General features: G+C 43.6%; 2 protein-coding genes across 4 annotated transcripts in view; both read right to left on the bottom strand.

Moving 5' to 3' along the window:
- Window positions 1–672: 672 nt before the first annotated feature.
- LOC117738873 (glycogen synthase kinase-3 beta-like) lies at window positions 673–12899 on the bottom strand. The gene is made up of 11 exons (XM_034545011.1): window positions 12537–12899; window positions 9800–9885; window positions 9034–9135; window positions 8716–8799; window positions 8128–8238; window positions 7810–7940; window positions 6016–6220; window positions 5698–5793; window positions 4864–5050; window positions 4413–4490; window positions 673–3993 (listed from the first exon to the last, which is right to left on the bottom strand). Exons 1-11 carry the CDS (start codon window positions 12709–12711, stop codon window positions 3938–3940), a joined length of 1311 nt encoding a protein of 436 aa, XP_034400902.1. The 5' UTR covers window positions 12712–12899; the 3' UTR covers window positions 673–3937.
- A 2249-nt stretch (window positions 12900–15148) lies between these two features.
- Window positions 15149–22500, bottom strand: part of cica (capicua transcriptional repressor a) — a 31531-nt gene continuing 24179 nt past the window's right edge. For all 3 annotated transcript variants that reach the window (XM_034545797.1, XM_034545799.1, XM_034545798.1), the window contains exons 15-22: window positions 20754–20979; window positions 19664–19931; window positions 18873–19054; window positions 18570–18712; window positions 17667–17818; window positions 17296–17430; window positions 17081–17206; window positions 15149–16907 (exon numbers count right to left, since the gene is read on the bottom strand). In XM_034545797.1, the coding sequence (XP_034401688.1) occupies window positions 16636–16907; window positions 17081–17206; window positions 17296–17430; window positions 17667–17818; window positions 18570–18712; window positions 18873–19054; window positions 19664–19931; window positions 20754–20979 (1504 nt within the window). In that variant the 3' untranslated portion in view covers window positions 15149–16635. The remainder of the gene's footprint in view (window positions 16908–17080; window positions 17207–17295; window positions 17431–17666; window positions 17819–18569; window positions 18713–18872; window positions 19055–19663; window positions 19932–20753; window positions 20980–22500) is intronic.

Genomic DNA, 22500 nt, shown 5'->3' with positions numbered 1-22500 from the left:
CACTGGAGAGTCATGACCGATCAGCTCCCTCTTGTGAACAATCTGCAGCGCGTAAAGTGGGATTTGGAGTCTGTTGCAGAAAAGTCCCAAATTGATATCCATATCTCCATCTGCAGCTTTTAGCTTTACACACGACATATTGTGTTTTACAGGAAGAAAACCTGATTGGATTTTGACATAAAAATACGAATATATTGATAAATTGCTGCACAATATGACCAGGGACGTGATCTCAAAGGGTTAAAAGGGGCTTTTAAACTTTTTATTTCATCTAGACTTTAAAAGGTGCTTTACAAAAAGCTCTTTTAAATGAAATCATAAAAAAAAAGTAAAACAAACAGTGTTTCAGACAGTTTGCATTTATTATACGGTGTGGATCAACATTAGATGGAGACGAGCAGTTTGGAGAGAGCGCTGTCACGCGAACATGACATGCTGCTTCAGATCTTTAGAGGGGTCACATAATGTTTTAAGAGTATATTTTTCCATCCAGAATGAACAGAGAGAAGCATTTTGGAACAGAACCCTTGAAATATTCATTCAACAGTCAGACGGTCCCTCAGAGGGCCGAACAGGAGGACGGCTGAGTAACAACGCTGTTAACAGCTACTTTACATTTTTCACTGGACCACGAGAGAGAGAGAGGGGGGGGGGGGGGGGGGGGGGGGGGGGGGGAAGGGGGTCATCAACAAACATGGGGCTGATTTTTTTTTCTTTTTTTCCCTTTGCAGTATTTACATTTTGAATTGTGAAAAATAAAAGAAACTTATTTACAAAAATGCACAAACTAAGACTGCTTCATCGGCGGGATGAGGAGAGATAAGATATAAACAACTCTGTCATAAAAAGTAAAAAGATGAAAATAAAAATCAGTGGTATTTACACGTGCGAACAGAGAGGGAGAGTGAGTGGAGCTTCTGAGATTCGAGGCCAATCGGCCGGCGCTTCAGATTCCTCCCGCCGGGTCACACCTTTTCATGGCCACAGAGGGACTGACGGCTCTGAGTGTGAACGCGCCCTGCAGAGGGAATCGAACAGGCGGCTTTGCACTCTGGACAGCAACGAAAGCAGAATGAGCCCCGCAGGATTGGCAGGTGAGCTTTTGGGGGGGAAACGTTGGTGGGAAAGAGAATGAAAGATGCTCTCCACTCTCCTCGTATAAAAATCAATGTGAATGTGCCCAATGTGGTGGAATAAAAAAAAAAGAAGAGCAAACATGGCTGCAGTGTAGAAACTGCAGGTGGAGGCATGGAGCAATAGTATCACTATACTACTCACTTTCACGTGGCCTGTACTGCTTACTAAACATCTGTATTGTTGACTGCTCTAACACCAAAAAACACTGTTCCGACTTCTGTTCTTGAGATAATACATTCTCTGTCCCATGACCCCAAGTTGACCTTGACCCCCAACTGCTCTTTTTTTGGGGTACAATTCAAAATCGGCCCTTTCAAAAGATAGAAGTACAAGGGAGCGCACGACCACGTCGGACGGCTCTTCACACGAAGCCTTCCGTTCTGCTCCGCTTCTGTGTTCACGTCGAGTTGCCCTCAGAGATATTGGAGTTTTTATACAGAGAACCTACAGATCGCTAAAGAAGCCGCCATTTCAAAGCCCTCTTCGGACGAAATAAACTCGCATCCAATCAAGACTTTGAAAATGCTCCAGTCTTGAGGGAGAGAGTCCTGAACCGGGCTGCAATGTACCGGCTCGGGTCAACTCAATGTACGGCCACTAAACGGGCTTGCGTTGTTACCATAAGTGTCTCACAACATTATGGGAAAAATAATATCCGACAGAGAAATACAACCTTTTTTTTTTCTTTACCCCTCTCTTGATTCGGTCTGTTTGCACTTCGAGGGTCCGGCCGGATCCACGTCGTCACCGATTAGCTAAATGTTCAGTAGCGACATAGAAAATCTTTTGGATGAACAATAAGTCACGTTTTCTGCAATCAGACACAACAAAGTCTTCCCGGCAATCCTCTTTCCAACTCTCAGTCCAGTTTCAGCTCTCGGCAGATTAAAAAACATTACTTTGCAGACCTTTGAGCACTCTCGCTCAATGCTGGAGCGACTTCAAAAAGTTCCGATAGATTTTGTCCCAATCAACACACAAACATGATAAAATAGGGCCCAGGTTTAAGTAACCATATTGACCACATTTTAATACTGGCCACAGCTTTGAAATTAGTCATTTATCTTAAAACTATTTCAGGCTTTTTAAAAGCAGCAACTGTTTGAGAGGGCATCTGCCCCGATTCAAACATTTTATTTTCCTGAACGTTTGTTCCGTTTTAAAAGTCTCAAATGAAAAAAGAAAATCTATTTTTTTTGTAACAAAAAATTCAATAAAAAAATCAAGCCAGATTTTCATGGAACACACCTTTACAGACACGTCTCAAAACAGCCGCTTCCCCCCACAGTAATCTACACTCACTCATTTCCAGCAGTGAAGGCTGTCCGGCTTCTTTCTTTTACTCCCGTTTGGTTTAAAAGGGGCCTAGATTTGATATTTTCTTCAGCAAGTAAATTCTGGGGAAAGTTTCTTTAAGAAGCATTGATGGTCGTGATACAGAAGCTCTAGTTTCTTAGACGAGCATCAAAATCTGTTTACGTTTCTAGTGCTGCGGTGACCTGGGACAGCAGTTCCAGAGCACTGATGGGTTTTAATCTAATCGTGAACTACTAACTACCTGGTAGGACAAAGAGCAAGCAGCGTACCGAGCGGCGTCCAGTGATGTACTAATATTTACACGACTACGATTGGAATTAGTTTGCTCCGTTTCAAAAGGCTCGTTTTCTAGATCTGCTTAAAGCCGAGCCGCACAATGTCTTCACAACCCACATTTACAGGTCCAAACTAAGTTTGGAGGTGAAGAAGAAAAGCAGGAGTTGGGGGATATTCAAAGGTCAGAGGTGTCCAGACAAATGAACACCTCTGACCTCCCGGATGATGTGGGAATAAGTCCAACAAAAATCACTGATAAAAGCTGGAAATATCTAACCTATATTTTTATACGATAACTGTGGTCATGTAGGGGAACTGTTTTCTACGTGGAATATTTCACGCTTTTACCAGGCAAAACTCTCTAGATCAGGAAACAAGCAGGACAGGTGGAAGGTTTCCAGTCTGGTCTGTATGCAGTAAGGGAGCCACTGAAGCCCAAATCACCTCCGACCAAACATTGAGAACTATCTCCTGATGAGGTTTTCTACTCTACCCGTCACTTGAGCGTGTGAATAATCAAGACGTGGAAGATTAATTTAAACCCTACCATCAGGCTGGATTGGTTAAAATAACGTGGCTGGAGGATGAAGGAATTTATCGTCCCCAGCATCGGCTCTCCCGCTTTGAGTTGAACAAAACGTCCTCTACCCTGATGACCTACAGGCTACTTCTGATCTCGGTCAGGCAGTGTACAGTTCAGATGCAAAGAAAAAAAACAATGAAGAATATATAAAATTTAAAAAAAAAGAAGAATCTTAGGTGTAATAACAAATAAAATAAAACTCTGGTGACAAAATGTTTTGAGACCACATGATGCGTTCTATTAGTCAAATAAATTAAACACAATTATAAAGAAGAAAAAAGTTGAGAAAAAAAAAAAAAAGGTTATATTACAGAGGACCAGCCCCAACTATTGAACCTTCACAGACCACCTGAGCAGCAGCGAGACAACTGTGTGTGTGTGTGTGTGTGTGTGTGTGTGTGTGTGTGTGTGTGTGTGTGTTTAACAATCACCTGACGTAGTTTCGACAGCTGGCAGCTAAAGATCTAATGTTTGTTTGTTCAATACATTTACTGTACAAAAACAGATCATCTAAGAGGAGAGCAAGCAGCATGGAGGAAAGCAGTAGAGTGTGTGTGTGTGTGTGTGTGTGTGTGTGTGTGTGTGAAAATAGATAAGGGTGAGGCTCGCAGGTGAGAAGCTGCTTCAGATGCTGTTAAGAGATCCTGGTACTGAACTGTGTTGAGACGAATCGGAACCATCTGAAGGACAAAAGAGACAACAAAGGACAGTCAGAGGTAAACAAATACACAAAGGACCTGACAGCAGTATTTTACATAAGAAACCTTAATTTAAGAAAATACTGATTTCTAGAAAAATGGGAATATACAAAGTACTCTGGAGGGGTGCGAGGTTTACTATTTCAATAAAAATACAATCGTTAATTTCCTTTTGGTTTGAATTGCGTGTTTTCTGCAAATAAACACTCTAGAAAACAAAAACTAAGTAATAGCTCTGAGAAAGTAAATCGGAAGGTACAACATTTGTAAAGAAAAAAATGAAATAATCGTCAAAGAAAACTGGGAACGATGCATATTTAATATATAATACAGAACTAACAATATCAATATCAATATCTTGACAATAACATAGTAACAACATGAACAGAAGAGTTCCCCACCGTGGGCGGAAGCAGCTGTGTGAGAGCGAGCGTGAGGAGGAATGAGGGTCGAGTTCAGCTGGGGCTGGATGGACAGCTCTGCAGAAAATAAAAAAAGAGTTTTAATTTCAGGATGAGTCATTTACCAAGAGGACAGTGCCACAGAACAATGGCTGCATTAATGAACCTCCTCTGAGGTCACAGCGATGGTAGAAAAAACCCACGAGACATCACCGGATTGTATTTAGCGAAACAGCCAGTGATGAATCCATCGAGCACGACGTCAACACACCTCAACAATCAGCAACCAAAACGGATGGAAATGTAAACCTCAAAACATATTTTTCCTCTCATCTGTAGTGCTATGTATTAATCTAGATAGTTTTGGGCCATCGTTATCCACCCACCAAAAGTACTAAGACGCAAAAGGAAAGTGTGCGTCTACTTGTGGACTCCGTGTGCGTGCGTGTACCTGTGGTGCTGAAGTTGAAGAGCATCGGCAGTTCTCTGCCGCTGGGCAGTCGTGTGTTTGGCTGGCGCAGCTCGTCGAAGAAGGCGTGCGAACAGGCCTCTAGTGGGGAGAACCGCGAGGCCGGCGTGTACTCCAGCAGCCGGGAGCAAAGGGCAATGGCCTCCGGAGGGGTGCGAGGTTTAAACACCTGAGCAACGAGAAGAGTGTAACTTCAAGTATCTGCCAGAAATCTCAGTTTCTAGCATCAATGTAAAGCATGGTGTAGGTTTTAAATAATCAAAACCACCCACTACCTAAATTGTACAAGGGCGAGTATTTACTATCTATTAGAGGTTAGCATGACACTCAGCTGTTCCATTTACATCATTTCATTTTAACAATACTAGCTCTGAGAAAGCACAAGGTGTAGGACTTCAAGAAGAGAGAAAAAACAAAGAAACCCCCTGAAAGAAGAGTTCCGCATCTATAAAAAACAATTGCATGGAGTAGAAAGCGCTCCGCTTTGTAGTAAATGTCAAAGGGTCACTTTTTACTTGTTTCTGTACTCTTAAAGTGTCACAGGGTTTCAGCAGGAGGTCACTAAAGCGCTTCAACTGACAGATTTAAATAGACTGTGTGGGCAACAACAGGTATTCTCTTCTTTGGTTCTGAGAAACTGGTGTAATGTCTCTCACTTTCTGGAACCATGTATCCATGTAGAAGTTGTCTCACACCCGATGAAGAGTGTTGTAAAAATTGGACTTTGACACATGGACGCATTGTCATTCATGTCAGACAGTACAGGCCGTGAGCATACTGACAGCCCTGCTGGTGTCTGTCCTCAGGTGTACTCACCTTGGTCCATGGATGAGCTTTGATCTGAGGAAACTTGAATTCTGTGTAGTTTGGGTTCATCTCTCGGATTTGTTCCCTTGTTGGGGTTCCCAGCACCTGAGAATAGATGTAGAAGTATGAGCAGTATTCTACAGACACATAGGCCATATATATATATATATATATATATATATATATATATATATATATATATATATATATATATCGGTGTGATTATTTAAGCACGTCAACTCCTATAATCTCCAGTGAAAAGAGGAACTACAAGTGACCCTATGATCAGTTCAGCAGCACATAAGACGCCTAATAAAACACACTCACCTTGATAATCTCGACAAGCTGGTCCACCCCGCTGTCACCGGGGAATATGGGTTGTCCGAGCAGCAGCTCAGCCAGGACGCAGCCTGCTGACCAGATGTCAATGTTTGCCGTGTAGTCCGTGGCACCGAAAATGAGCTCGGGGGCACGATAATACCGAGAGCAGATATACGACACGTTGGGCTCTCCACGGACCAGCTGCTTGGCGCTGGGGAAATACAAGAAATCTGATCAAAATGACAAAGATGGCAGCAAAGAGATGACGGAGGTCCGAGGGGATGGAAGGTGTGAACTATTTATTGAGGAAGGTGTGAACTATTGTGCTTCTTGAGAGTTTGTTGGTTTAATCTTCTCGCAATAGACTACAGACGTTTTAACCTGCCAATGTAAAAGGGTCCACTGGAGTTGGAGTTTATGCCATTTTACCACAATGTACATTAAGATACATTGTGGCAAATTAAAAAGTAGCCTATCTCCAGTGTCCATGGCAATAATCCCACTTGTATTGCATAAGTAATACACTTAATGACAACATGATTAACATATAAACAGACTGGAATGATACACTAGTGTCCGATAGGCTGTGCGCAACGGCTTGGTACACTGGGCCCCGCTCTACCAGGTGAGGTACTGGGGGTACCCTGCTTCTTTACAAGAAAGTTCATGTGGTTTTTTTGGGGTGACAATACTATAAAAAAAACTAATCTGCACCGCTGCAACATTTTGGAACTTGTCACGTATTCACTCTCTATCTGTGTGCCGATTGGTTGTCGGCAAACTACCTTCGAGGTGAATTACCGCCACCGAGTGGACTGGAGTCGCCGCACTCTCATTTGTGGGCTCTCAGGCCGTTTAGCAACATGCGTGCTTCTCTGTACTTGTTGTTCTCGTGGACTCGTGAAACGTCATCAGTCGCGGCCCAAGTACTGTTCCAATTCAAAGTCCGCTTCTCGCCAAGCGTGGTCCAAATGCCCGGATGTGACTTGATCCGCCCATTTCACCGAGGATGCATCAGAGGTGACTTGTGCGTACTTTGGACAGCGAATATCCCACAATGCATTTCGCACCAGCGACGGGGAACAATGGCGGAGGAGAACATACAACTCAAAGTTGACTTTTTCTAAATACTACTGTTGTTGAGTCATGGAATGTAATTTTAGGATGTTTTCAGGGGAGAAGTTATTAGTTCAAGCATCAAATCTGTGGTCGGTTTGTCGACATTCAGACGACAAAAAGAAATGTGCCGATGAGATTTGAGGTCCGACTTGCGGGACTGGTGAGCCTCGCAGCGCCAGGCGGTCAGCGCTCAGTGTGGCCGCCGAGAACAGCCTGGACTTTTTTTAATGATCCGCTGGCTCTGATGTCTCCGTAGCGGTTAAACATGAGATATCAATCGGTTTTGGAGGATCTAACGAGCACAAAGAGTTTATTATTTGTTCACAGGTCACGTTAAATCAGTCTGACTGAGGGTTAAGATTTATAATTTTATATTTTAATCTTTATTTATATATATAGCTGAGGTGGTGACGTCATCAAGTCAGCTGCTCTTCCAATTGCAGAAAGACAGTCCTGCGTCCTCTGGACTCCCAAGTCCAAACTCCAAAAGTACACAAGTCTGTACTTAGCGTACTTGGTATTGATTAACGGCCTCAGTCTCATTATACTCCAGTAAGGAGCGGCTCCCTAGATATTATCTGCAATGTCACAAACTGAATACCCCAATAGAGGATAAATACAGATCAGCTGTTCGTTCTGCACATACACACATCTCTTCTTGGATCAGCTTGTGCAGCTCACCTGCCAAAGTCACACAGCTTGAGGATGGCAGTTTCTGGGTCGACAAGCAGGTTTTGGGGCTTGATGTCTCTGTGACACACGCCCTGGGAATGGATGTATGCCAGACTACGAAACAACTGGTACATGTACACCTGAGGACACAACATAAGAACATGCTGTTAAAATGGCCCAAAAAACTCAGACATAACAATACTATGGGGCTAGAGTTTCAAAGATGCCCTCTTGTGAGAGGTTTAAGAACAACCCATTCCAAAAAACTATATTTGTTAGCATTTACAAAACACAGACATGTCTTGGTCGGAAAAGGGAAAGAATTACCTTCACATATATGATAGGAATGATGCTCTTGGCCTTGTTAAAATGCCTGGCGACCCTGTAGACCGTCTCAGGGACAAAGTCCAGCACCAGGTTGAGATACACTTCATCCTTCTGTACAGCACAGGACAGAGAGAAACCGCTGTGTTAAAATATGTACGATTTAATATATTTTTGCCCTATGTATTATTATAGATACCAATGTTAAAGAACACATGCAACACACACTGCCAAGACTGTGTTGATTTACAAGTTGAATATCTACTTATCTAAAAATAAACAAGGAATACATAAACAGGATCTTGTTTCCAGTAATATACTTCTCCAATAAAATCTAAATTCAAAAGTGTTTCTTTATTTCCCAGTCCAAGAACTGGACCGCTTCCCTTTTCTCTGGGTTGGGGTATTTCTTTTTATGCTGCACCAGTGTCTGTCATTTCATGCACACACATCATTTCCTCTGTTTTACAGCACTCTCCTAAAACGATGGTGCCGTGAGTTAATATGGTGACAAAGTTAGTTTGACCGTAAAACCGTATTACATTTTTCTGCAAGTACAAAGGAGGAACCACACAACCACGTGAGCTGTACCTTCTCTCCACTGGAGTAGAAGAAGTAACGTAGCCGGACGATGTTGCAGTGGTCCAGCTTCCTCATGATCTGCAGTTCCCGATTCTGCAAAACACGTGAGCGAAGGTGGGGAATCAAGAAAAAAGAAAAAAACACGAGAAGAAATTTAAAACAGGGAACCCTTACATACATAAGTACATACATACATACATACCAAACACGTTTACTTATTTCAAGACCAACTGTCTAACAACAAAAACTAAATCTGGTGGGAGACAATGCCTGACTCAAGAGCAGATGAAATGAAACCGAACAAGAGAACAGAAATGAGTTCATTACCTTGAACCTCTTGTCCTGCAGAACCTTCTTAATGGCCACCATCTCTTGGCTGTTGATGAGGCGAGCTTGGTACACCACACCAAACGATCCATTGCCGATCACCTGAGGTTTTCCCAAAAGAGGAAACAGTCAGACGCTGGACTGAAGAAATCAACTGGAGCTTATCCAGTGAAGTACAAATTACAGACATGATTTATAAGGGTCTTGGTTCTAAATAACTCAATATAAGCGGTTTCACAGTTCAGTAGTTTCATACAACACCTTGATAACCTTCAACTGCAGCAGATTTCAGTATAATAAATCCACTTTGAGATTTTTTTTAAAGTGCAATAAATATATTTGAGCAAACTATTAGACACATTAATATTAGACGTGATGAAAGGAAACCAACAGAAGAACCTTCAAAAAGGCACAAACAGTTCCGCCCGCTCAATGCAATAGCAATCTTAACTCGTGTAATTCCATTAGCCTCTTACTGACACAAATATGTCACATTTTCAGATCAGAGACAAGATGGCTAGCAGAAAGTAGGCTATAATGTCACCGTTTAAAAAGCCATAAATCTCAGCACCTGGCAAAGTAATCATGGAGCTACTGGTATTGATCAACAACCTTATCAACTTCAGTCAGATATATTGCAGTCATTTGGTGTAATGAGGTGATAAGAGTCTGAGTTACAGTAGTAGACAAGGTCATAAAGTTGGACTTCTACTTAGAAAAAGGACAGGGCTTCTTCTGGTGACACCCAGAGGTCTTCCTAGCTCACCTTGATGTCAGTGTAAGAGACTTCATGTGGGCGGTCCGGTCCCTGACCTGGGGTGGCCACAACGGTCGTCACCTTCCCGCTGTCTCCTAGGAAACAAGCAACAAAAGGGGTCAATGTTAGAACAGGGGAATACAAAAATAGTGTTGCGATTCAGAACATGCAACAGCTGGTCATCTGGCAATTGCTTTATTGTGCGAAAACCTGCGAAGTTATAAAAATGGATTAAAGTCAAACTTCTGGCAGCGTTATGAAACGGCTTCCCAATGTAACCAAAACAATAGCCCCCGACATTCAACCCAGACCCTTGCTGCAGCAAGCCTCAACATTTGGGCCTTCTGAATATTTAGGTTAATGGCAGCCTGGTGAACTGATGTAAACTTTACGCTGCCTCCAGGGAAGTAAAGAGGAATGGCAGAGTTCATATTCAAGACACTGTGACTAATTAAACCGGGAATGAACACAAAAATAGGCCAAGCGCTTTCTTTGTCCTGATCAACTGTTTTTAGTGATAACAGCCCTCAATACAAGGATTAGTTTGTTACACTGTCTTTTGACAGCACACTAGAATCCAGAGGATGACCTGAGGGTTTGTGTCAAAGCGCAAAAAACTGGAGGTGAAATGTCAGTTCAAGAGATACAGATGAGTCGAGTTGAAAGGAAGCACAGACATTCTGCTGAAGTTGTACTACTTAACCACCTTACTCATCAACCACTATAATTTGCATATATATTTCGACACAGAAAATAATTTATAGTCATAGCTAGTTGAGAGATTTCATTTTTCCCTGCTGATTTATTCCACTTAAATAATGAAGCTGCCTTTTGCACACTGTCATTGGGCTGCATCCCCCTGACTGTGTCTACATACTCAATGCTTTGTTTAGCAAACAAGACAAGGCACTTATTGATATGGCCCTTTTACAGCCAGAACTGCACGTCCTGATGTTCTCGTACGTCCGTACCCACGGTGAACTGTCCTCTGCAACCAAAGTGTGGTGGTCATTCAATCGCCGTGCACGCTGGTGATATCCGTTACAGCTGAAACGGTGAAGCCTGCAGAGTGACTGGGCCACTGGGTTGTCTTAACTCAATGACCGGGTTCATGAATACACACTCACACTGGGAGCCAGGTTAAAAGTAGTACAGATGGTTAAAGGATACGTGTATGCTGATCGTCCACGTTGCTCCTCGTCTTACAGTTTTTTTTGCTGATGCATCAGTCAGCACAGCTGGAGACATCAGGGCTCTTTTCCCTGTTGCCATTCATTTTTTACAGTATGAAAAAAAAAAAGTCTCTGAGGTCAATACTCTATCATAATAAAAGGTGATGCCTTACTCTGGCTTTGTCACTGTCTCTGTTTCATTGGGTCTGAGCTCAGTTATTGTGTGACACTCTGCTTCCTGTCATTCACAGAAGGAAATGCTAGTCTCCTGGAGGAAATAATCCCTGAAAAAAACAATTTTTCGAACTTTGTCACATAAATACCTATGTGTTTGGCATCCATCTCCCACTCTTCTCCTTAAAGTGGCTGATCAGTAGTTTTATCTCTTTGTGTACCCCCCCCCCCCAAAGAAAACTACATAAAATGAAGTTTAATCCCCCAATTTAGCACCAAGATACCACATTCTGGAGTCTTTATCTTGAGGAGTATCTTATAAAAACTGGAGTACTTAATAGAAATGTGTCATCAAACATCCTCTGTTATTCATAATAACAGATTACTGGTTTATATGGCAACACAACATCCTTAATTCTCCATGTCCAAGTATAGTTTCACCAGTAATTTTAAATGTCAAATCACATCATTCTCTATCACAAATATTGGGCTAACTGGGTTAATCCTGCCTCCTGAAATAGCCTCCAGGTCTCCCAAACCTGACAACATAACCATCAATCATCATTACCAGCTGAAGGCAACATTTGGGGCTGTAAGGGCCTCCTGCAGTGTTGCTAAAGACAACATGGGTCACACTGCTTTGAACTACAAGTGACCTCACAGTTGGGCTCTAATATCAACTGCCTGCAAATGGATGATACGGTTTGGATTAACATTAACACACACAGGTCATACTATAACTCCATCTCAGACAGAGGAAACCTGCTCCTTGGCATCCCAGCGCGTGTGCTGGATATGCATCACTTGCATCCTCCAGGCGTCGGCCACCTGCTGCTAAGCTTTTGCCCCACAGGTGACCTTGGTGAAAAGGCAACTTTCCGCCCTGACCCTCCTCCAGACTAATAGCTGACTCTTAACGACACCCACCAAAAAAAGACCCCTGAATGCAGCACTCGAGCTCGGGTGTTTGCCGTCCAGCTTGGCCACAAAGAACAACGGAGCCCAGTTTTACTGCTCACTCACATTGACCAGATAAATAAAACAGGTCCTCACGTTGTAATTCAACATTAGTGAATCAGGTTATTCATTCAATATGACTGACGTAACACTGGGTTACAGTGATTACCAGCCAGCTGCCTAGTTTGACATCGGTAGGGCTGAATAACATTAAGTCCATCGGCTGGACGGGAAACTAGTAACATACAAAACAAGTGGCTAACATTAGCAGGCTAGCTGGTTAGCATGCTAGCAAGTTGGTTACCACTACCACAGGAGCAATAACGACTTTCCTCCGGATTATAAAATATAACACTGACCGGTATTTTTGAGGTAAAAACACATAATATAATGTGTTGGATAGGCAGACTCCAACAAAGAGCTGGAAGGTATTTAGGACTTACTGGCAAGCTTAAGGTTCGAGCATCCCGACGAGCTGCTGCCGGAGGCCTGCGGGACCCCGGACTTTCCTGTGCTGCTCCCCACGGCAGCGGCTGATCCGGTGGACGCAGCGGCGATTCCTGGAACACCTGGCGGCTCAGCAAACGAGCTGGTCCTGGGCCGCCCGCTGCCGCTCATATCTCTGTGCAGGGTTCAGGGTTGTTTCTTTCCCTATTTTCAGCCAATTGACTATTAATTATGGATACCCGGCAGCGTATAATCGTGGAAAGACACACCGAGAAATTCCGCTCCCGTTGCCGCCGGCTGTCTGGGCTGATAGCTGTTGCTAGACACCTAGAAACAGACCGCTCGCAATGCCACCTGGGAGACGAAGTTCGAAGTAGCTGTTGCTCAGGTTTGCTGCAGTCTTTCACGAACCAAAACAACTACAAATTCAAAATGTCTCAACAGTGGATGTAGGCCATGGAAAGAGCAACGCTCACAATTTAGTACCATAAAAATAAAAGACTAAACTGTTTAGTATTCACATAAATCCACATAATTTGGTCTGTTAGTGACAAGTTGCCCACCACTTTATCCTGATGCTACATACGTTATGTTGTTCAATATAATCAGTAATATGATGTGTCTTGTGTGGGTAAAACAACATACTTCAGTATCTCAAAGGCCTAGGGGCTTATAAGTGGACAGACTGTTTTTGGACCTTTTTGTTTTTTTTAAGATATGGAAGGCTGTCTGACCAGGTTTCCTTACCTTAACCCACCTCTGACCCAATATGACCTGAATCTGAAAAGCGACTCTAATCCAATAAGCACACTTGTATATACGATGCATATAAAGGCCAGTTGGAAAAGTACACAATCGTGTTTTCCGAAGATCTCGGGGATTTGCCTGCTGGGTTCATTTGTCTATAGTAAAATGTGGTCATGTGTGGATTCCTTTACTTCAGCTTGTGCCATTCTGGAAGTAGATTTCAATAAACCAGGGAGTCATTTGTCCCTTTTTGTAATGTGGATTGATAAATTAGACATCTTTTTTTGTTGTCGTTACTTTACAAACACAAGAGAAATCCAAGCATGTGAAATAAATTCAAGGACATGGGACATTGTGTTAGAACTTTAATATTTTCAATATTTAGTTTTTTTTGTTGTTGTTTAGAAATATTGCACATGGTCAACATGCCTGGTTATGAGATAACACTCACCTCGCTCATCCTAAAATTCCTTCTCCAAAGGACAGTTTATTTTTAAGCACAATCATACAGTGTACACACAAACATGTGTGGATGCACATATTTCTGTGTGGGTGTGTGCACGCGTGCACGTGATTGCACATGCATGCAGACGGACACTTTTACAGCCCTAACCCCAAAGAAATGTGAATTGATAGTCCTCAATTACCTGTGTGTGTGTATATATATATATATATATATATATATATATATATATATATATATATATATATATATTGTATATCCTGAATATATATTTCATATATATCCTGAATCAACTAGGTTTGATAACAGTCAAGCTGGTGGACAAAATAGTCATGGTGACTATAAAAATACTGTCTCTAGAGTAGAATATAGAATGTAGAATACGCTGAAAAATATACTATTGATAATGTTGCTGTGTGGAGAAAGAGCAAGAGGTTGGTCGTGTTAACACGCTACCTGCATGTGCCAAAACATACACACACACCCAAACACAGACCTAAATGCACATATATGGAAATACCGGTATATATATTTTTTTCACACATCCAACTGTATACAGAGAAATAAAAGAGATACCCATAATAATAACTACCCCCCGCTCTTCACAGAGGAAGCAAAGAGCTAAAAAGTGCTATTCAAAAATTGTCTTTGACTTTTAGTAAGTTATACTCTCTATCTCTTCAACAATTACAATAATTGTGTGATTCTTTTTTGTTTTTGCTTTATACCATAGTTAAAGACAGTATCACAACAGCACATTCCTCTCACTGACTGACTGCATTGGATTTAATATCTATGGCACAGAGCCCCCCCCCGCCCCCCAAAAAAGTCCTATTGCACCATTTGACGGGAAAGGATAAAGTGTCGAAAAGAGAGGGAAAAGGGGAGGGCTCCAGAGACTGCCCTCTAGGGCTGGTCTAGGATCTGCTTTCCCTGAACTAACCCTAACCAGAACCATCCTGAGCTACATAGCGCTTGACCCGGGACCAGTGCTTAAGGGCACTTTCTAACAACACTTGAGGGGTCGAGGTAAAGAAGAGGACTGAGGAGAAAAGAGTTTAAAAGGGAGGGAGGAGGGGGGGGGGGACAAGGAGAGGAATAAGTTGGTTGATAACATACAGAACAAGGTTATTATTATTTTTTCTACTAAAACAATCTCTAAAAACAATACTTTCCTGATTTAACTTGCGGCGAGACGGGCCGCACAAATTGTGCAAACACCTGATTTCAACGTTTTTACAAAACGACAAAACGCCCCTGCTCCCCCCTCACTTCTGTGTCTGGTGAGAAATTGAAGAGGAGGGACTGGGGTTAAGGGAGGGGGGGTGAGAACCGCCCCAGGTACAATTAAAAGTAGGGTGGGGCGCAGACTGATTTTGTCCCCTTTTTTGTCCAGAGTTTACTTCTTTTGTTGTTGTTTTTTTTATTTTTAAAATGTTTTTTATGCTGGAGAAGAAACACAATAGAGCCACAAGAGAAAAAACAGGCCACGGTATAACTGGTTATTTCCACGGCAACGATAACGAGAGAAAGCAACATTATATCCACTGGGAGATTCAAAGAAGTTTGGTTAAAATTCTACCTCTTCTCTCTGTTGGTAAGCTTTATCGTGTTGTTGTCCTTATTCACTATTATTATCTTGTCTTCCTAAAGTTGGAATATGAATCTTCGATCCAATGAGCATCGTCCACCGTTCTTCTTCTCCTGCCTTTCTTCTCGGTGCTCCGTCGGGAGCCGGTCAGTCAGTGTCAAACTTAAACGTAGATTCTTCGAAGCCTCACGACCAATAGTCTCTTTACATAATCTCTTTATAGGGCCTGTTCGCACAGGTGTTTTTCGGGGAGGGGACCCCAACAGACATACAGACATATAGAATCAGCTCCCGCCAATGAGGACTCAGTCTTTCACAATGGCAATAACTGAAGGTGCAAAGATTGGTCACACGACATCCCAACTCCTGCCTTCCTTTTTTCTTTTGTTTTTTTTTCTCCAGGAGCGAATCGATTTCAAGCTTTCAGTTTCTCTTCTCACTACAATCACTAAAAACTGTGCAGGCCAATGGCTTGGTCAGACCAGGTTTGACTTTGTTTGTGTAAGAGTGCTCACACTGCACAGATGTGTCCATGTTTGTGTGTGTGTGTGTGTGTGTGTGTGTGTGTGTTTGTGTGCTGTCTGTCTTGCAGCATCGAGGGGCCGTGGAATATCAGTGGAGGTCGTTGGGGTTGTGTTTGTGTCCCGACCACTGTGCTGAGGAGTGGAAGGGCCGAGGAGGAGGTCAAGTCAATGGCATCTGAGGGCTGGCTGGCTGGCAACAGCAAACTGCTTCTGCACAATAAGTGACAAAGTGCCTTTGTGTGTCATGATCCTTGGTTGCTGCTCCCGGGCACCACCAACCAAGAGTAACAGTCTGATTTGGTAAGTGTGTGTGTGTGTGTGTGTGTGTGTGGGATCATGTGCATGCTGGAGGTTACATAATGCACCAGGGTTTGTGTGTGTCTGTGCTGGAGAGATAGTGAGTGTGCGCCACAGAGTTTTTGTGTCGAACTACAAACTACTGTACAAATGTGCTGAGAGCAGACCTGGGCAAAGTGGTAACTGAAAATATTCTGGATACTTGGGGAGCAGAGGGGAAAACAATACTGCAAGAAGCGCTTGACTCGTTGGGACATGTGATTCGTCCACTTTTGAGGCTTTTTTTCTCTTTAAAGTCTGATTGGACGAATCAAGCGCACCTTAAGTAGTTTGAATATTTGCGCCCGTATTCAGATGTAATTCTTGCCCAGGTCTGGTGGAGATTAGTGCCAGTAAAACGGATCCCGCACACAAGAACATTCTTCTCTCTCTTCCTCGATTTGTTTCCCACTGTCACTGTCATCCCATCCACCTTAGGACCTCTCGCTTTTTGTCTCATCGGGGCTCTTGACTTTGTCTCCTTGCTGCTCCGCCCCTCCGTCCTCCCGGGCTGATTGATTGAAGGAGGAGCTGTGGGACGGGGCGGGGCCGGCTTCGGCTAACCCGGCCAACACTCCCGGCTCGAAGGTTCCGGGCGCGGCTGTCTGCATGATCTTCTGACGGACTTCGCGGATCTTGAGCTGCAGACACACTTTGGTGGGGAAGGTGTCCGAGTAGCGTGCCTGGAAGGCGGCGGTGGCCTGAGCTGGAGAGGTTGAGAGAAAGGGGGGGTGGGGGGGAGAGAGAGAGCAGGAAGCAAGAGCGGTTGTTATCAACACTGTACGATATCAAGCATGAACATATGTCCTGTGCAGTTGCGTCTCCATTTCAGGTAATTCTTCTGATCTGGACATGGTGTCCTATCTACTTTTAGTTTACCTGAGGGAAAGAAGCCATGCTCCTGAAACAGCTGCATGACCAGGGCCCGGCGCTGATCCAGAGTTCTGCGCAGAGACGAGTAGGGGACCCTGTCCAAGTCTCCAATAAGGTCCTCTCCTTCTGTACCTGGTTGGACGAGGAGAACATTGTGTCACTTTTTAATGAACCCTTTTTGTAGCTGCTCCCAACTGCTGCACCCAATGTACCCGTCATACCCGCTCTGTCGAAGGTGAATATCTCTCCCTCACACTTGGCTGCGCTCTTGGGGGTGTTGGGCTCCGAGCTGCAGCTGGAGAGGCGACGGGTCTTCCTCTTCGGGGAGCCGGGGTCTTCGGCAGTCACCTCCAGCTCTAAGACACGTGATGTGGGGGATTGACAAAGAAGAGGGTAGGAAGAGAGGACAGGGGAGAGGGGGGATGAGGGGAAGGGTAATGAGGTGTGAGGGTGATTTGGAGAGGACAATGCGGTTATGAATATCAAGGAGACACAGCACGGAATTTAAAACAATGTGACGGCACACAAACGCCTTCATTCCAAATCCAAATAACAAAAAGGTGGCTTAAAAAAGGTTGTCTGAGCATCTCACCGTTGGAGTTGCGTCTCTTCCTGCGGTAGCTTCCCAGGATGGCTCTCGGCGAAGTGGCCAGACTCTGCAGAGTGGGCGAAGGCAGGACCTCCTCCGGGTTGAACTCTGGAAGCTCGGCAAAGCGCTCCTCAAAGTACGACTCCGACAAGACCCTGCACACAGAGAACACCGTGGTCATGTCTGGTAGTCCGGTGGGTCAAATTATCAAGGGATTGGATGCACATTCCTCAGGCTCTCTCTTCTCTGAGGCTTCCCCACCACTCTCTCCTGCTGTCTAAATGAGGAACAGAAATGGTAGAGCACTCTGCCCACTCACATTCAGGAAACAAAGAGTTTCCATCAGCATTTTATGAAGTTGGAGGTCTGGTCGTAAATAAAAAAAAAAACAGAACTAGATGCCACAATGTGCGAACATCAGTGTTAAATAAAGTCGACAAATGGAGTACCGTCCAGGGCGCTGACTCTCATCGTCAAGCTGCTTCACGCTGCAACTACAGAAGATGAGCTCCTGTTATATGGGCTCTCTCAGCTTGACAACATGTAAACTGTTAGAATAGAGGGGGCATTGTCTGGACGACTGGAAAGCCAGAAGGACCAGGCTGACTCGTTTTGTTTACCACTGATTCTACGAGAGCCGTGACTGATGAGTCTGATCACGCGCTCTGGACTTAAGCGAAACTTTTTCTCGCCAGATTATGACAAAGAGCTCAACGTCTCGCTTTTAAATTTAAATCCCACGTTTACGGGCGCTTCCTCATTTGATGTCATCTGGCACATTCCCAAGCTTCTAGTCAGTAAACCCGCTCAAAAATATTTGATTCAATAATACAAAAATAATCAAATGGAAGTGTCCTCAGCTAATGGCTCGCGCCCGCCCTGTGCCGACATCCTCCTCCCACTTACTTCTCGAGAGAGTCGGGCGTCTTTTTGAGCGGCGGGGGTCTGAACTTGGTCTTCTTCGAGGCAGAGGGGTGCTCTCTTTCCACAGGGAGAGGGGGTGGGGGGTCCAAACCCGGGGGCGGCAAAGGAGGGGTGCGAGGTCCATCCTGGGAAGAGAGCGAGAGAGTTGGTGTACCATTCCCTCACGACCTTTTGAAATTGTCTTAATTATTCCCTCCCTGCACAATATCTTCATTTGCCAGGATATGGAGATGTGTTTTTGGTTTCCAGCTCAGAACAGTTTGTTTGTCTCGCAGCTTTCCTCACCTCTTTGCTGCCGTTGTCCATGCTGTGGTCCTCTCTGTCCATCTTCCGGCCTCCCTTTCTTTCACTGCTCTCCTTCACCCCTCTCTCTTGCTCCATGTCCCCGTCGCATTGTTTCTCTCCGCCGTGTCCATCTCGGAGATTTTCTTCTTTGATGTGAAAGCCGATGTCCTCCTCTTTTTTAACTGGAACAGTTAAAGATCAATTTAGACGTTGATAATAAAAAAGAAAAATATTTCTGCATCAATCTTCGTTTATTGCGCTCGTCTTAACGGTCTTATTCCTGCAAGCCTAGTTTCACAAAAAAGATTTTACACTGGAGGAAATGCAGACAGTATTGTATTTGAAAGTATTTTAAAGCAACAAAAACAATCGATATCAGTTCAAGTGAACGCTGTATATAGAATATCTATTCTGAATATAGTGTTCACTTAAACTGATACTCTAGGGTTTGCTGCTGCCCCCGACCACAGCTGTAAATTGCTTTGCTCCTGTGCTGATACTTTCTCCAAACCACCATTTACTGTAGATACAACACTGACTGTGGATAAGAACCTGAAACAAACACCACTTCAAAACCTCCAAACTATCACTTTAAATGTAAAGAGAAACCAATTCCCACGGTGGGAAAGTTAGTAATATCGGATGATTGTGCAACACCCTGTTTCTCAGTGTCCCTGTTTGATAGGTTCATGTAAATGTCAACATTTGGTGGAAAGCTTTGAGTAGCCTTAAACAACACCCAAAAAATAAATAAAGATTTAAAGCCAAACACACAAGCGGTGTAGCGTTACCTGTGACATTAATCGCACAGGTGGCAAACGAGGAGCTGGCAGCACAGCTCGACCACCCTTCCTCAGTCGCACCATCTGTCAGGTTCTCCTTCTTCACCTCCACCTTCAGCTCCACCTCTTCCGCTGCGTAAAGTCGAAGGGTCGCCGTCGGAGAGGAAGGGCTCATCCTGTCCTGGGCCGGGGCCGCCACCGCGGGGGGCAGAGTCGTCACGGAAACCTTGCCAGCGGGCAGTGCAACGGTTGGTGCAGAATAGATGGTGGTTTGTACCTGGTGGAGAAGACGGCAGCAAGCGATTAGTGCAAGGAAAAGAACGCTGACAGCCGAACAGAGAACATGTCATGAGGTAAGTGGAATTTAATGAATTTATGACTTCCCCAGCGGGGTTTCTCAACCTTTTACATGAGACCTACTTCTGATTGTTCAAGAAATGTTGACATGACAAAAAAAAGGAGAACAAACAAACAAACTGGGCTTTAAATAATATTATAAATAGGGTTATGCTGTAATGTCCAATATATATATATATATATATATGCTGCTTACCCTCACACATCACTGCCTGTCATTATGAATCAAAATTTAAATGAAACACTTATTATTGAGACAATAATTGTCTTCTATGTCAAAAAAAAACAACATCCATCCATTTTGTGTTAGGGGAACATTAGCTAGCTGAGAGCAGCAAAAAGCCTGATGTGTCATTGACATTATTCATTTACATTTTTGTACATTATTGAATAATTTAGAAACTGGTGCCGCACAAAGTAAAATGTAGTGCAGAGGAGTAATGTAGTGAGGATTAATTGATAGCAGAATGCTGCCAATTACAATTATTTATTCATTATTTATTTAAATGTACATGTTTTAAGAGAAATTTGGTAAGGTTAAATTACCGTATACACATCTGGTAAAAAGATTTTGTGAAATAAATCTGCAGTATTTGTTTCGAAAACATATCATACATTAATAGTAATAAATATATCACACCTTTAACATTATTAACTTATTTTGAAATAGCTCTTTCTCATTTTCTTCATCAGCGCACACCTATGCAGTATGACTGCTGTTCAGTTCTCTGCTCCTCTTTACCTGGAGACCAGCGTCCCCTGAGGCCTGGCCCGTAGGGGTCTGTGGTTGACAGCTGAGGGGCGGGGCCAGAGCCAACAGTGGCTGAACCAGGGTTTGTGCCGCCGGGGCAATGGCGGTGAAGCCCAGGGTTGCCAGTGATGATGGGAGATACGCAGGACTCGGAGCGGGCGTGGCCTGTTGGGGCGTTGTCGCGGTAACTACGGGGCCAGACTGGACATACGTGATCCTGAAGGAGAGGAGAGTCACGAGCGTCAAAGCTAGATATTACAGCTGAGGATTAAACATTTCAAAAGGCAATAATGAGCAGAATTTTCCAAAGCAAGAACTGGCTTCAAATGTTTTGTCTGACCAACATTTCAAAACATAAAGATATTCAGTTTACTGTCATAAAGATAAAAAAAGACTTTCTACTTATCTACATTTACTGCATAATAACTTGTGGACCTAGCTGAATCTAAATAACTGAGGAAAATCAAAGCATCCAATAGGTGTTAGTGACCTGGTGGGTGGAGAGGTCAGAAGAACGGTCTGCGGGGGCGCGGCACTGGGAGCCATCACTGTTGCCATGGAAACAGGAAAGGGGCTCCCAGGATGCACTTCTGCTGCGCCGCAAGGGTGAACGGTGGTCTGGACCACAGGCATCGGCGCGATCTGGATGATCTTTATGGGGGGGTTGGGGGGGGGGGACGACATGTAAACAAAAGTAATTTCTCACCAATTTATCTAAACAGAGGCCGAAGGCCAATACCCATATCTCTCTCTCTCTCTCTCTGTCTCTCTCTCTCTCTCTCTCTCTCTCTCTCTCTCTCTATATATATATATATATATATATATATATATATATATATATATATATATAGATAGATAGATAGATAGATAGATAGATAGATCTATATATATAGATCTATATATCTAGAACCGTTCAAGCAACTGGTCCCTTCAGAATAAAATGAAGCACAGCAGTAGGGCTGCAACTAGCAATCATTTCTCACTTAATCTGGATTAATAGCTAAGTTTATGAGGGAAAAACGGTTGAAATAGTCGGTACAAATGCCTGTTTAGATGGTCAGAAAGCTCGGGAGATCTTTATTAACTTGATGGCTTTTTTTGACCAACAGTCTAAAATCCACAAATCATCAATTTACAATGATATAAAAGAGTAAAGGCATCAAAGCCTTCCATTTGAAAAGCTAGTTAGCTGAAAAGTATTTTTCCTTACTAAAAAACGTCTCAATATCAAATAGATTGACCTTCCCTGCAAAGCAGCAATTGTGTGATGGTACTTTCTAAACTCAACGAGTGAATGCTTCAAAAAAGTTTTTGTCCCAATCAGACCGGTCAAAATTAGGACAAAGGCTGCCGCAGAGTGTAAACATGAGCATGAAGCAAACTGACCTTCGAAAATCGACCTCGCTCCCATCCGGAACACGTGTCACGTGTCGTCTCTTTTAATGCTGCTGATGCAGATTTTTACTACCGTGTCACCTGTCAGCAAACAGGGCGGGCGCCTATTGAACCTCGGGAGCTGCTCGCACTCGCTCCAGCCCGTTCTTTCAGCGACTGATAATGTTCTGTTGCTTCGGACTCCTCTGAATAGAGGGATTAAGGCATGGGTGAGCGGCGGGCCCTCAAGCTTGTGTCGACAGTGCTTCCCCTGTCAATCATTCATCTCCCATTTACGTAAGCCAATCAAATCTATTTTCAGAGCTTCCCGCGGAGAAGATTACTAGAAAATATGGGACTTACA

Source organism: Cyclopterus lumpus, chromosome 11 (assembly GCF_009769545.1).
Source record: "Cyclopterus lumpus isolate fCycLum1 chromosome 11, fCycLum1.pri, whole genome shotgun sequence".
Taxonomy (NCBI): domain Eukaryota; kingdom Metazoa; phylum Chordata; class Actinopteri; order Perciformes; family Cyclopteridae; genus Cyclopterus; species Cyclopterus lumpus.
This window is presented reverse-complemented; position numbering and strand designations above follow the sequence as displayed.